This window comes from Chiloscyllium punctatum, chromosome 1 (genome assembly GCF_047496795.1).
Source record: "Chiloscyllium punctatum isolate Juve2018m chromosome 1, sChiPun1.3, whole genome shotgun sequence".
Lineage (NCBI taxonomy): Eukaryota > Metazoa > Chordata > Chondrichthyes > Orectolobiformes > Hemiscylliidae > Chiloscyllium > Chiloscyllium punctatum.
Window position 1 is genome coordinate 144,906,559 of NC_092739.1, and position 15,569 is coordinate 144,922,127.

The window sequence follows — 15,569 nt, forward strand, 5'->3', positions numbered from 1 at the left end:
ACAAGTGCACATATCTTCTCCGTGTCTATCCAATTGAACCCCTTCACAATTTTAAAGATCACAGTCAGTCTTCTTGAAGGAAGAAGAGTCAGTCTGACAGTTGTACCCTGTCAGCACAGTGTTAGTAAAAGCACCAGGCTGGTTGGTCGGACAGCACAATGTCCAGTAATTAAGTGCCAAGAGAAATCAAAGGTAATGTTCCTCAGAAGGGTCACTGGACCCGAAACATTAACTTTGATTTCTCTTCACAGATGTTGCCAGACCTGCAGACTTTTTCAAGTAACTTCTAATTTTGTTTCTGATTTACAGCATCTGCAGTTCTTTAAGTTTTTAATTAAATGCCAAGGCTGAGAGCCATATGCTGCTCAGACTGTCCAATCTTCTCTTAGCACAGTTAATGTAGTAGCTACAACAAAGGCTCTCCGACAATGGTGTGTACAGGAGCCCCACTCTGCTCAGTCTGAGGCTCTCTGAGTACAGTGTGTACAGGAGCCCCACTCAGCCTAGATGAGACCCTCTGAGCACAGTGTGTACAGGACCCTCACTCAGCCCAGATGAGACCCTCTGAGCACAGTGTATACAGAAACCCCACTCAGCCCAGATGAGACTCTTTGAGCACAGTGTGTACAGGAGCCCCACTCAGCCCAGATGAGACTCTCTGAGCACAGTGTGTACAGGACCCTCACTCAGCCCAGATGAGACTCTCTGAGCACAATGTGTACAGGACCCTCACTCAGCCCAGATGAGACTCTCTGAGCACAGTGTGTACAGGACCCTCACTCAGCCCAGATGAGACTCTCTGAGCACAATGTGTACAGGACCCTCACTCAGCCCAGATGAGACTCTCTGAGCACAGTGTGTACAGGACCCTCACTCAGCCCAGATGAGACTCTCTGAGCACAGTGTGTTCAGGACCCTCACTCAGCCCAGATGAGACTCTCTGAGCACAGTGTGTACAGGACCCTCACTCAGTCCAGATGAGACTCTCTGAGCACAGTGTGTTCAGGACCCTCACTCAGTCCCAATGAGACTCTCTGAGCACAGTGTGTTCAGGACCCTCACTCAGCCCAGATGAGACTCTCTGAGCACAGTGTGTTCAGGACCCTCACTCAGCCCAGATGAGACTCTCTGAGCACAGTGTGTTCAGGACCCTCACTCAGCCCAGATGAGACTCTCTGAGCACAGTGTGTTCAGGACCCTCACTCAGTCCAGATGAGACTCTCTGAGCACAGTGTGTTCAGGACCCTCACTCAGCCCAGATGAGACTCTCCGAGCACAGTGTGTACAGGACCCTCACTCAGCCCAGATGAGACTCTCCGAGCACAGTGTGTACAGGACCCTCACTCAGCCCAGATGAGACTCTCCGACCACAGTGTGTACAGGACCCTCACTCAGCCCAGATGAGACTCTCCGACCACAGTGTGTACAGGACCCTCACTCAGTCCAAATGAGACTCTCCGAGCACAGTGTGTACAGGACCCTCACTCAGCCCAGATGAGACTCTCCGAGCACAGTGTGTACAGGACCCTCACTCAGCCCAGATGAGACTCTCCGAGCACAGTGTGTACAGGACCCTCACTCAGCCCAGATGAGACTCTCCGAGCACAGTGTGTACAGGACCCTCACTCAGCCCAGATGAGACTCTCCGAGCACAGTGTGTACAGGACCCTCACTCAGCCCAGATGAGACTCTCTGAGCACAGTGTGTACAGGACCCTCACTCAGCCCAGATGAGACTCTCTGACCACAGTGTGTACAGGACCCTCACTCAGCCCAGATGAGACTCTCTGACCACAGTGTGTACAGGACCCACACTCAGCCCAGATGAGACTCTCTGAGCACAGTGTGTACAGGACCCTCACTCAGCCCAGATGAGACTCTCTGACCACAGTGTGTACAGGACCCACACTCAGCCCAGATGAGACTCTCTGAGCACAGTGTGTACAGGACCCTCACTCAGCCCAGATGAGACTCTCTGAGCACAGTGTGTACAGGACCCTCACTCAGCCCAGATGAGACTCTCTGAGCACAGTGTGTACAGGACCCTCACTCAGCCCAGATGAGACTCTCTGAGCACAGTGTGTACAGGACCCTCACTCAGCCCAGATGAGACTCTCTGAGCACAGTGTGTACAGGACCCTCACTCAGCCCAGATGAGACTCTCTGAGCACAGTGTGTACAGGACCCTCACTCAGCCCAGATGAGACTCTCTGAGCACAGTGTGTACAGGACCCTCACTCAGCCCAGATGAGACTCTCTGAGCACAGTGTGTACAGGACCCTCACTCAGCCCAGATGAGACTCTCTGAGCACAGTGTGTACAGGACCCTCACTCAGCCCAGATGAGACTCTCTGAGCACAGTGTGTTCAGGACCCTCACTCAGCCCAGATGAGACTCTCTGAGCACAGTGTGTTCAGGACCCTCACTCAGCCCAGATGAGACTCTCTGACCACAGTGTGTACAGGACCCTCACTCAGCCCAGATGAGACTCTCTGACCACAGTGTGTACAGGACCCTCACTCAGCCCAGATGAGACTCTCTGACCACAGTGTGTACAGGACCCTCACTCAGCCCAGATGAGACTCTCTGAGCACAGTGTGTACAGGACCCTCACTCAGCCCAGATGAGACTCTCTGAGCACAGTGTGTACAGGACCCTCACTCAGCCCAGATGAGACTCTCTGAGCACAGTGTGTACAGGACCCTCACTCAGCCCAGATGAGACTCTCTGAGCACAGTGTGTACAGGACCCTCACTCAGCCCAGATGAGACTCTCTGAGCACAGTGTGTACAGGACCCTCACTCAGCCCAGATGAGACTCTCTGAGCACAGTGTGTACAGGACCCTCACTCAGCCCAGATGAGACTCTCTGAGCACAGTGTGTACAGGACCCTCACTCAGCCCAGATGAGACTCTCTGAGCACAGTGTGTACAGGACCCTCACTCAGCCCAGATGAGACTCTCTGACCACAGTGTGTACAGGACCCTCACTCAGCCCAGATGAGACTCTCTGAGCACAGTGTGTACAGGACCCTCACTCAGCCCAGATGAGACTCTCTGAGCACAGTGTGTACAGGACCCTCACTCAGCCCAGATGAGACTCTCTGACCACAGTGTGTACAGGACCCTCACTCAGCCCAGATGAGACTCTCTGACCACAGTGTGTACAGGACCCTCACTCAGCCCAGATGAGACTCTCTGACCACAGTGTGTACAGGACCCTCACTCAGCCCAGATGAGACTCTCTGAGCACAGTGTGTACAGGACCCTCACTCAGCCCAGATGAGACTCTCTGAGCACAGTGTGTACAGGACCCTCACTCAGCCCAGATGAGACTCTCTGAGCACAGTGTGTACAGGACCCTCACTCAGCCCAGATGAGACTCTCTGAGCACAGTGTGTACAGGACCCTCACTCAGCCCAGATGAGACTCTCTGAGCACAGTGTGTACAGGACCCTCACTCAGCCCAGATGAGACTCTCTGAGCACAGTGTGTACAGGACCCTCACTCAGCCCAGATGAGACTCTCTGAGCACAGTGTGTACAGGACCCTCACTCAGCCCAGATGAGACTCTCTGAGCACAGTGTGTACAGGACCCTCACTCAGCCCAGATGAGACTCTCTGAGCACAGTGTGTACAGGACCCTCACTCAGCCCAGATGAGACTCTCTGAGCACAGTGTGTACAGGACCCTCACTCAGCCCAGATGAGACTCTCCGAGCACAGTGTGTACAGGACCCTCACTCAGCCCAGATGAGACTCTCTGAGCACAGTGTGTACAGGACCCTCACTCAGCCCAGATGAGACTCTCTGAGCACAGTGTGTACAGGACCCTCACTCAGCCCAGATGAGACTCCCTGAGCACAGTGTGTACAGGACCCTCACTCAGCCCAGATGAGACTCTCTGAGCACAGTGTGTACAGGACCCTCACTCAGCCCAGATGAGACTCTCTAATTTTACTCCCAGCCACGTGATGGCGCTCTGAGCAATATTAGGACACGCCTTTCAAAACCCCGAAAAATCTGATTGGATGGGAGGGGGGGGGGTCTTCATTTCAAAACCAGAACATTTTGAGGGAGGAAAAGCAAAGGAGAACAGAGATGAATAAAGTAACTGAAATTTTTGGAAAGTAGGTTTGAGAATGAGGCCCGTGCAGTGAGATCCCCCCCTTTGCCTGTCGTGTCGTGGACTCGCCCACGTTGCGTCGTGACGTCACGGGGAGGCGTGGTCAGGCTCAGGTAAACATGGATCCTGTGCTGTATGTGTTGGCTGCTACCATTATACTGATTCTTATCGTCTTTGCATCTGGAATAAGACGACAGGTGCAGAAAGGTACGAGGCTCTACATTCTCTGAGGGGATTTGTGTCCGGTTGGGAGTGAGAGCGCAGGGGAAGGTGAGAACCAGCGGCTCCTTTCAGGCCGGTGAATGGTCAGCAACTGGGCCACTCGCCGGAAGTTCCACCTCCCCGCACCTGATTGGTCATTGAGGCTCCTGTCGGAGACGTGGCACCCACAGAGTGGTCAACCTCATTGTCAATCATCTATTTGCTCCATGGGCTTGAGTTCTGTTTGTTGTCTGTTTGAGGGGGAATTTTCTCTTGATGTTAGTTCTCGCACCTCCCCGAGGCCTCTTTCTGTAGTGTCGAGCTGTTTGACCAAAGTGGGTGCTTTAGGGAGGAGAAAAATGAAGAATTGAGACGGATTCTGTTCTCACCTAACGATTAAGGACTTTCTCATGACTTTCTCTACCATTTGCTGTTCTCTTTTAATACCAAAGCGATATGTGAATGGAAGACTCGTTCTTAACTGATGACATAAGAACGTAAAGGAACAGACTCGATGGACTGAGTGACCTAATTTTGCTCCTATAGCTTTCGGGTCTTATAAAAACATGGAGCAGAAATTGGTAGTTCAGCCCTGTGAGCTGGTGGGCCATTTAACACGATCGTGGCTGATCTCCGTTCCACTTTCCTGCCCACTTCCTAAAATCCTTTAACCCAATAGCAATTAATAATCTTTGTCTCCTCATTAAACTTATTCAGTGTCTGCCATTCTGAATTCCATAGGCCCTTTGAGAGAAGTAATTCCTTTTCATCATTGATCTCTCATTCTAAGTCCCACACGAGGAAAATCCTTTCTGTGTCCACTTTGTCAATCTTCTTTAACACCTTTTCTATCCCAATTAGATCTCTGCTCATCCTTCTAAACTCCAGTAAATGTAGGCCTAGTTTTGAGGAGTGCTCAATCACTCCTGATAAGACAAGTGATATCAATTAAATTATTTTCATAAAGAAACATGATTAACATGTTTCTTCTGAATTATAGCTTCAAGCAATTATATTTACAGTGGTCAGTTGGGAGGTAAGGAGAAAAGTAACGACTGTTATTTGAATCTTGGGTTCTTTGGTAACAATAGCTGGCTCACCATTTTGCCATGGAGTATTTATAAAAGAATGTATTATTTTAGTGGTGCTTGCATGATCCTGAAATTTCTCATCTCTGGTTGTGGTGAACCTGTCCACAGTAAGGTGACCCATTATTTGGGTTTATGCAGAAAGTACAGAAAAAAATCTCAAAAAGAATTTATCAAAAATGTTTTAACAGTTGGAGTATTGAAATACTGTTCAGTGCAGATATTTTTGATCTCCTTAAGGACATATGTACGATTAGAAGCATTTCACAGAAGTTTAATTATTTGATTCAAGGGACCAAGAAGCTGTTTATGTCGAAAGGTTGAGTGCGTTGGGCGCATTTGAATTTTAGAAAAATGAGAGGTGATCTAGTTGAAACACTTAAGATTCAGAAGGGCTTTAACATGTTTGGTAAGAGAATGTCTACCCGAGTGGTGATATCTAGAACTAGATGGCTGAATTTCGAAAATATTGGGTCTCCGAGTGAAGAAGAAGAGGAATTGTTTCCCTGTCTTCTGTTTGGAATTCTCTTCTCTAGTGATTTTGGAGGCTGGGTCATTGCTTATGTTCAAAGCGGAGTTGGACAGATTTTTGATTGCGGATGTTTAGAGGGGTAGATAGGGTGGTAGAGTTGAGACCACAATCAAATGATCTTATTTAATGGTGGAGCATGCTTGAGGCCTACTCATTGGCATACTCATGCTGCTCTTTTTTGTGTTCTTAGTTAATCAGAATCTGTGAATCTATCTGCCCCACTCCTCAACTTTTCATGGGAACATACTAAAGAGTAGCTAAACACAAAACATTATTTTACGCCTCGGTTATGATTTATAGAATGTACTATTACATTAGTTTTGTAGTGGACTGTGTGTATTTGTTTCTTGTGTTATTGTGTTCCCTAGTCATCAATAGGGCCTTTAACTTTACTTTGATTTGCTGCAAACCTTGGTGTTCCTACAAAGCTCTAAAGTCAAATTTTAAGTCATGCAGTTAGTTTAATTTGAAACACAAATTTCTTTGTTACTAGGTTTAGGGATAAGCAATATTATAATTGTGATGGGATCAGGGAAATAATTTGTTTGTTTCTAGTACATTTAATGAGATTCCAAAATACAACAAAATATCTTGACTTAGTTAATAAATAGTATGAAGTCCTAAAAAGATATTGTTCATGCATCAATGTTGTGTTGGTAAATCACTGAATTTTTTTTTTGTCACATGGAAATTGCTTAATAAATATATAATTGCAGTGTTGCATTCTGTTTGTGGTGAATGTGTCATTTGAGCATATTATACGAGTGCCCTTGAATTAAAGATAAGTTATGCTCAGTTATTCGTGCCTGAATACACCAATGGCTGACCACAAGCAGGACTGAAATAGTGGCAGCAGTTGAAATTTGGATTTTGAAATGATTATTAAGGAACATTATTTTTAAAAAAGGTTTTCATGCTAATTTTTGAGTTATTCCCCTATTCTTAATTTAACAACATGGTGTGTTTTGTTTTGTACTGTACACTTTTAAAAATGGAACAGAAATGTGCTCTTGGGAGAATATCTAATATTCTATCTTTGACGTTTTGACTAAGTTCACAACCTATTAGTACATCTCAGCCCCGCAATTCCTGACCCCCTCACTTTTTGTCTTGACTGAATTAACATTTTGGAAAGGCTTTACACTTTAATTCCACACAAAGGTTTTTTTTTTCTCTGTAACCCTCCAAATGTGTGCGCTATACATTTTAAGTTTATTATTTCATGGGGTGTGGGTATTGCTGGTAAGACCAGCATTTGTTTCTGTCTGTATTTGCTCTTGAAAAGGTGCTGGCACGTTGCTTTCTTGAGTGTGAATGTCAGATTGCGATTTGAAAGTTCCTGTAGAATCTGCATGCACCACCTTTTTCAGGTAGTCTGTTCCAGGTTAGGACAACCCTCTGTGAAAGAACTGTCTTCCCAGTTATGTTAACTATTGCAGATTCTCTGCATGTTTGGTACATGTGCAGTTTTGTTGGGGAGGTAATTCCAGGATTTTGACCCACCAACAGTAATCAAGTCCAGATGGTGTGTGGCTTGAAGGGGATTGCAGAGGTGATGGTGCTCCCATACATCTACTGGTCTGGTCCTTCTGAGTTTGTTGGTTTGGAAGTACTTTTGGAGACATCTTGGTGAATTACTGCAATGGACCTTGTAAATTCACCAAAAACCCTTAGAAAGCACATTCCAAACCCACATTACTGACATCTAGAAGGGTAAGGGCACCACCACCTGCTAGTTCCCTTCCAAGCCACTCACCTTCCTGATTTGGAAATATATCGCTGTTCCTTCACAATTGCTGGGTCAGAATCCTAGAATTCCCTGCCTGGCATTGTGGGTCAACCTGCAGCATGTAGACTTCAGTGGTTCAAGAGAACAGCTCACCATCTCCTTAAGGACAACTAGGGACAGGCAATAAATGCTGGCCAGTCAGCAGTGCCCATGTCTCGGGAGTAAGTTTTTTTTCCCAAAAAGAAACTGTACACACTGATGACATGTATGACATGGTGATAAAGGAAGTGGATGCAGAAAGTGGTGAATGTGACCCACTCCCATTTGATAGTGTGGTAGTGCCACACAACATGTTTGAGAATAGCCTCAATGTGAAAACAGGGCTTTGTTTTCCATAAGGACTTTGTTGTTCACGCTTACCAGTATTGTCATGGCCAGACAGTTTTGTGACAGGTAGGTTGGTGAGGACCAGGTTGAGTATATTTTTCTTTTTTGTTTGTTCCCTTATCACATGTAGACACAGTCCAGCAGCTTTGTTCTTTAGGACTCAGTGTGTCAGTAGTGGTGCTAGTGAGCTTTTCTGTGATGGCTATTGAAGTTGCACACCATGTGTCCATTCTAAATCCTTGCCATTATTAGTGCTTTGTCTGTTTTTTACTTTTGTTTAGGTTTTGTGGTGGGATGATATAAAATACTAGGCCATTTTCAGAGGGTGGTTAAGAATCAATCATGTTATTGTAGCTCTGGAGTCACGTGTAAACCAGAAAGGTTGAGGAAGGCAGATTTCCTTTATAGAATTATGTCCCTAAAAGGACATTAGTGAACAAGATGAAACAAAAACAGAAATTGTTGGCAAAACTCAGCAGGTATCAGCATCTTTTCGGAAGAAGAGTTACTAGACCCAAAACAGTAACCTTGCTTTCTCTGCACAGATGTTGCCAGACATGTACTGGACCAAAATTGTACACTTCAGCTCATGTCCAAGCTATTTATTTTGAATGAGAAAAGCAGTGGTCTGTGCATGTTGATAATGTGAATGGCAAGTGTTTTTTCCCTTGGGTGGGGCATTTCAAGACTAAGGGCATATTAAGGTGAGAGGGGAAAGATTTTAAAGACATGGCGTAACTTTGTTACAGGAGAAAGTGAGGACTGCAGTTGCTGGAGATCAGAGCTGAAAATGTGTTGCCTGAAAAGTGCAACAGGTCAGGCAGCATCCATGGAGCAGGAGAATCGACGTTTCGGGCATGAGCCCTTCTTCAGGAAGGGTGAATTTGTGTGTGGAATGAACTTCCAGCAGGAACAGTTACAATATTTAAAAGACATTTGGATAGATACATGAATGAGAAATGTTTGGAGGGATACGGGTCAAGTGTAGGCAAATGGGACTAGTTTAGCTTGGGATTATGATTGGCATAGATTGTTCTGCCCAAAGGATCTGTTTCTGTGCTGTATGACTAACTCCAGAAGGACAAAGTCAGCAGATAGAGTCATAGAGATGTACAGCATGGAAGCAGACCCTTTGGTTCAACTCGTCCATGCCAACCAGACATCCCAACCCAATCTAGTCCCACCTGCCAGCACCCGGTCTGTATTCTTCCAAACCCTTCCTATTCATATACCCATCCAAATGCCTCTTAAATGTTGCAATTGTACCAGCCTTAAATGTTGCAATTGTACCAGCCTCCACCACTTCCTCTTGTAGCTCATTCTATACACGTACCACCCTCTGTGTGAAAAAGTTACCCCTTATGTCCTTCTTATATCTTACCCCTCTCACCCTAAATATATGCCCTCTAGTTCTGGACTCCCCCACCCCAAAGAAAAGACCTTGTCTATTTATCCTAGTCATGCCTCTCATGATTTTATAAACCTCTATAAGATCATCCCTAGCCTCCGACGTTCCAGGGAAAACAGCCCTAGCCTATTCAGCTTCTTCCGGTAGCTCAAATCCTCCAACCTTGGTAACATCCTTGTAAATCGTTTCTGAATCCTTTCAAGTTTCACAACATCCTTCCGATAGGAAGGAGACCAGAATTGCACGCAATACTCCAACAATGGCCTAACCAATGTCCTGTACTGCCGCAACATGACCTCCCAACTCCTGTACTCAAAACTCTGACCAATAAAGGAAAGCATACCAAACGCCTTCTAGGACCTTAGCAGGACTTAGACACTTAATGGTAAGATTTGCTTTCCCAAAATGCAGCACCTCTAATTTCTCTGAATTAAACTCCATCTGCCACTTCTCAGCCCAACTGGTCAAGATCCTGTTGTAATCTGAGGTAATCATTTATGCTGTCCACTACACCTCCAATGTTGGTGTCATCTACAAACTTACTAACTGTACCTCTTATGCTCATATCCAAATCGTTTATGTAAATGACAAAAAGTAGAGGACCCAGCACTGATCCTTGTGGCACTCCAATGGTCTCAGGCCTCCAGTCTGAAAAACAACCCTGCATCTGAAGGGTTGAAAACAACCTCTGTCAACTTTTGAGCCAGTTCTATATCCAATGGCTAGTTCTGCCAGTATTCCGTGAGATCTAACCTTGCTAACCAGTCTCGCATGGGGAACCTTGTCGAACGCCTTACTGAAGACCATATAGATCACATCTACTGCTCTGCCCTCATCAATCTTCTTTGTTACTTCCTCAAAAAACTCAATCAAGCTTATGAGACATGATTTCCCACACACACAACTATGTTGACGATCCCTAATCAGTCCTTGCCTTTCCAAATACATGTACATCCTGTCCCTCAGGATTCCCTCCAACAACTTGCCCACCATCGAGGTCAGGCTCACCAGTCTATAGTTCCCTGGCTTGTCCTTGCCACCCTTCTTAAACAGTGGCACCACATTAGCCAACCTCCAGTCTTCCGGCACCTCACCTGTGACTATCGATGATACAAATATCTCAGCAAGAGGCCCAGAACTCAGTTCTGTCGCTTCCCACAAAGTTCTAGGGTACACCTGATCAGGTCCTGGGGATTTATCCACTTTTACGCGTTTCAAGACATCCAGCACGTCCTCCCCTGTAATATGGACATTTTGCAAGATGTCACCATCTATTTCCCTACAGTCTATATCTTCCATATCCTTTTCCACAGTAAATACTGATGCAAAATACTCATTTAGTATCTCCCATTTTCAGTAAGGATCGGTGCTGGGTCTTCTACTTTTTGTTATTTACATAAATGATTTGGATGCGAGCATAAGAGGTACAGTTAGTAATTTTGCAGATGACACCAAAATTGGAGGTGTAGTGGACAGCAAAGAGGGTTACCTCAGATTACAACAGGATCTGGACCAGATGGGCCAATGGTCCAAGAAATTGCAGATGGAGTTTAGTTCAGATAAATGCGAGGTGCTGCATTTTGGGAAAGCAAATCTAAGCTGGACTTATACAATTAATGGTAAGGTCCTAGGGAGTGTTGCTGAACAAAGAGACCTTGGAGTGCAGGTTCATAGCTCCTTGAAAGTGGAGTCGCAGGTAGAAAGGATAGTGAAGGAGGCATATGCTGTCTTTTATTGGCCAGAGTATTGAGTTCAGGAGTTGGGAGGTCATATTGTGGCTGTACAGGACATTGATTAGACCACTTTTGGAATATTGTGTGCAATTCTGGTCTCCTTCCTAGCAGAAAGATGTTGTGAAACTTGAAAGGGTTCAGAAAAGATTTACAAGGATGTTGCCAGGGTTGGAGGGTTTGAGCTACAGGGAGAAGCTGAACAGGCTGGGGCTTTTTTCCCTGGAGCGTCGGAGGCTGAGGGGTTTTAGAGGTTTGCAAAATTATGAGGGGCTTGGATAGGACAAATAGACCAAGTCTTTTCCCTGGGGTCAGGGAGTCCAGAACTAGAGGGCATAGGTTTAGGGTGAGAGGGGAAAGATATAAGAGAGACCTAAGGGGCAACCTTTTCACACAGAGGGTGATATGTGTATGGAATGAGCTGCCAGAGGATGTGGTGGAGGCTGGTACAATTGCAACATTTAAGAGGCATTTGGATGGGTATATGAATAGGAAGGGTTTGGAGGGATATGGGCCAGGTGCTGGCAGGTGGGAGTGGATTGCGTTGGGATATCTGGTCGGCATGGATGGGTTGGATCGAAGGGTTTGTTTCCATGTTGTACATTTCTGTGACTCTAATGACCTGGTGAGTAGTGAGTTGTTCCTCCAAAAATAGCGTGTAGTAATATGGGGCTCGAATAAAGTGAGGGGGTTGTCATCGGGACAGGTAGATAGTTAATGAGACGAGGTTGGTAGGATGTGGTGAAAGATTTTGCTAGGTTTTGCAGCAAACAACTCTACAAACCTTCCAAAAAAACTAATATGATGAAACTGACATTTGGTTTAAAAAAGTTTTTTTTTAATATTTTACAGTATCCAAAAGTTTTTTCAGCTAAGTGTAGAGATGCTCAGGTACTGAAAGCTCTGCGTATTAGTAAAGCAGTAACAGACCTGGGGGTTCTCTGTGGGTATTGGCTGACTGTACAATACTTAATTGATCTCTTTTTTTTATTAAATTGTTTTTACAGTTTCATTGTTATCAATCTTAACTGACTGTGGTGATGTTGCACCAGAGGATTGTCTGGTTTCAGAGCAAGTATTTGAATTCTTGGGCACATCATATTTCAGTATTTCACTGTCCTTTATTTAAAGGCAATTTGCCAGTCTGGTGCTTGGAGAAAGTAGAGTCAGAAGAAACTAAGTACAAAAATATTGTGTAAATCAGAAGCCTTCTGCTCCTTTGACACTGTGGCATAGGTGTTTTACATTCTTTTTTATGTAACCTGCCTGCCATATGCAGACAAAGTGAAAAGAACATGCTTCAAAAGCTGAGCTAGGAGATTGACCGACTATTAGTACAGTTAAAATCATTTTGAAACAATGAGGGGGATAGATGATGTAACTCGTTGGTTTGGGGGAGGGTGATTGTATTGTGCCATTTGAGAAAGTGACTCCAGTGCTCCACCATGGAAACTTGTTCTTTCTCCATCACTGTGCCATTATGTAGTGGTGGTAATTCGAGAAATAGGAACTAGTAATGATGCCATGATGTATTTCATTTTAGTGCAGACATTAACTTTGTCTGGCTTTCTTGGAAGTGCAGTTTTGAGTCAGCGTGTAATTTTGAGTAATTTGCGAACCTACCAGGATTCTTGTGCATTGTCAATAATGGCATTTTAATACAATGGATGGTAGAGATAGAAGTTTTATCTACTTCGTTATGTCAGTCAGGCTCATGGTTTGATACATTCTTGCTTCGTTAAAAGTTGAACCTGGGTGAGGTAAATTAGCATCCCTAACAATTGACCTTGATAAAAACCTTAGAGTTGTAGTATTAATACCCTTTGGTACAGTCAATAACACTTAAACTCAAACACTGTCAGTTCTCAAAATACTATTTAGTGAAATTGGGACATTGATCAAGATAGGCATTGAAAAGGCAGAAAATCTCCAATGTTGCTTTATGAATAACTGTTTTTCAATCTTAACACTTTACAACATTTAACTAAAAATTATAGAAAAGATGTAAACACGAGGAGGCAAAGTTATAAAAGCCAAGAATAGTAGAAACAATGGTTCCTGTGATAGATATACATCTATCTATATGAATAGATAGATGAACAAGGTATGTTAATTGCCCCAGTGTATTTGTGTTTTTGAATATTTCTTGCATGAAAACAAATGAATGAAATTTGTAAATAAAGTTCTGTACCATGCGTGAAATAATGTGATTACCGTAAAAGTTAAAATAAAAACTGAAAAGGAATAGAAAGCACAGATTGACTGTACCCTGAATGAAAATGAATTAGATTCTGAAGAGTTAAATATAATTTTATTTTAATGCTAATTAAGCTGGTATATTCTTTCAGATTTTTCTGACTTTATTTGGAATTATATTTGTAGACAATTCTAACATGACTGGTGTTCTCACACTACTCAGAAAAACAGCTCAAAAGCAAAACAAATTTAAACATTCTTGCCTTTTTGATTATCATTTCATCAATTTAAGTTTCTTGTTAAAATTCACCTAAAACTCCAAACCTTTATGTAAGATGAGGATCAAGATTACTAAGCGTTTCTTCATTTAAATGTTTGCAATCATTTTACTGATGTCCATAAACACATTTTCTTGCATGTTCTCATTTTTCATCTAGAACATTCCTGTTTAATTCTCACAGTAATGTGAAATTCAACTATCAACTCTCATTACTAACTTCAGGCCTGGTTATGGCTGCTGATTTAAAATAATCTTTCTTGTAGTTAATCCTTCTGAATTGACTTTGCTTTAAATCTATGGTGGCCTTGACTGAAATCAGTTGGAAGTTCTGATTTAAATATCAAAGCAAAACTGCGGATGCTGGCACCTGAAACAAAAGCATCTGTAGAGAGAAAGCTGAGTTACTGTTTTGAGTCCAATGACCCTTTTTCAGAACTCAAGAAGCCACTGGACTCAAAACATTAACTCTCCTTTCTCTCCATGGATGTTAGGAGAAAGTGAGGACTGCAGATGCTGGAGACCAGAGTTGAAAAATGTGGTGCTGGAAAAACACAGCAGGCCAGGCAGCATCCGAGGAGTTGGGGGTGGGGGGGGGGGGTGCAGTTTTACAGACCTTGTCCTTAATTACCTAATAACAGTTGACTGAAAATTATTTTGTGAATACTTATTTTCTTTGAATTCTCATTGGTATAGTTTGAAGAACAAAGAGGGTTGCAGACTAAAGACAGTTTCCAAAGTTAGACCATAGAAATATTATTTTGTGAAATTATAGCTTTTGTATTCAATGTGTTGTAGAACAGACCGGTGAAGATTGGTGGCATCATAGGAATAAAAGTCACTTCTTTCTTTGTATCGGTTCTGTCATCTTGAGATTATGGCTGGCTTGCAACCTCATCCTATATATGTGTCTTCGCCTTAATCTTTCGTGCAATGGCTGTTTAATGCTTTACAAGTGGAACAGAACAACTTCAAAAAAAAGCAATGTAGGACAGAAGATGAAATGTAAAGGTAAGCTAGCTAGTGTCATGCCTGACAAATCTGTTAGATTTCTTTGAGGAGGTGATGAGTAAGTTACACAAAGGAGAGCTAGTGAATTTCTAGAAAGATTTTAACAAAGTACTGCACAAGAGGCTGCTAAATAAGATAAGAGCCCATGGTGTTATTGCCATGGTACTGGCATATACAGAGGATTGACTGCCTGGCAGAAGGCAGAGAGCAGGGATAAAAGGTTCTAATTCAGGATGGCGGCAGGTGCCAATGTTGGGAGTACAACTATTCATGTAATACATTAACGATCTGGATGAAGGAACTGAGGGCATAAGTGGAGAGACAGGTAGCGTTAAGGCAGTGGGAGGCTGTGGAAGGACTTAGTCTCGGAGAGAGGGCATAAAAGTGGCAGATGGAATACAATGTGGGAAAGTGTGAATTTATACACTTTGGTAGGAAGAATAGAAGTGTAAAGTATCTTCTAAATGGGGAAAGGCTGCTGAAATCTGAAACACAAAGGGACTTAGGAGTCTGAGTTCAGATTCTCTAAGGTTAACATGTAAGTTCAGTTGGCAGTTAGGAAGGTAAATGCAATGTCAGCATTCATTTGAAGAGGACTGGAATGCAAAAGCACAGATTTACTGCAGAGGCTGTATAAGACTCTGGTCATACTGTATTTGGAATATTGTGAGCAATTTTGGATTCAGTGTTTGAGGATGGATATGCTCGTGCTGGATAGGGTTCAGAGGAGGTTTATAGGAATGATCCCAGGATGAAGGTCTTGTCATATGAGAAGTGGTTGTATTCTGAGTATCGAAAGATGAGGAGGTATCTAATTGAAACATAGAGAATATTAAGAGTCCAGGATAGATGGACATGGGGAAGATGTTTCCACTCATAGGAGGGCA

At 43.8% G+C, this 15,569-nt stretch overlaps 1 protein-coding gene across 2 annotated transcripts in view; it reads left to right on the forward strand.

Annotated features, from left to right (window-relative positions):
* The first annotated feature begins 4,192 nt into the window (after positions 1-4,192).
* The window catches only part of LOC140480974 (DDRGK domain-containing protein 1-like), a 120,664-nt gene continuing 109,287 nt past the window's right edge, over positions 4,193-15,569 (forward strand). The window contains exon 1 of one of the 2 annotated variants that reach the window (XM_072576591.1): positions 4,193-4,330. In XM_072576591.1, the coding sequence (XP_072432692.1) occupies positions 4,243-4,330 (88 nt within the window). In that variant the 5' untranslated portion in view covers positions 4,193-4,242. The remainder of the gene's footprint in view (positions 4,331-15,569) is intronic. The other variant, XM_072576583.1, reaches the window with a different exon arrangement.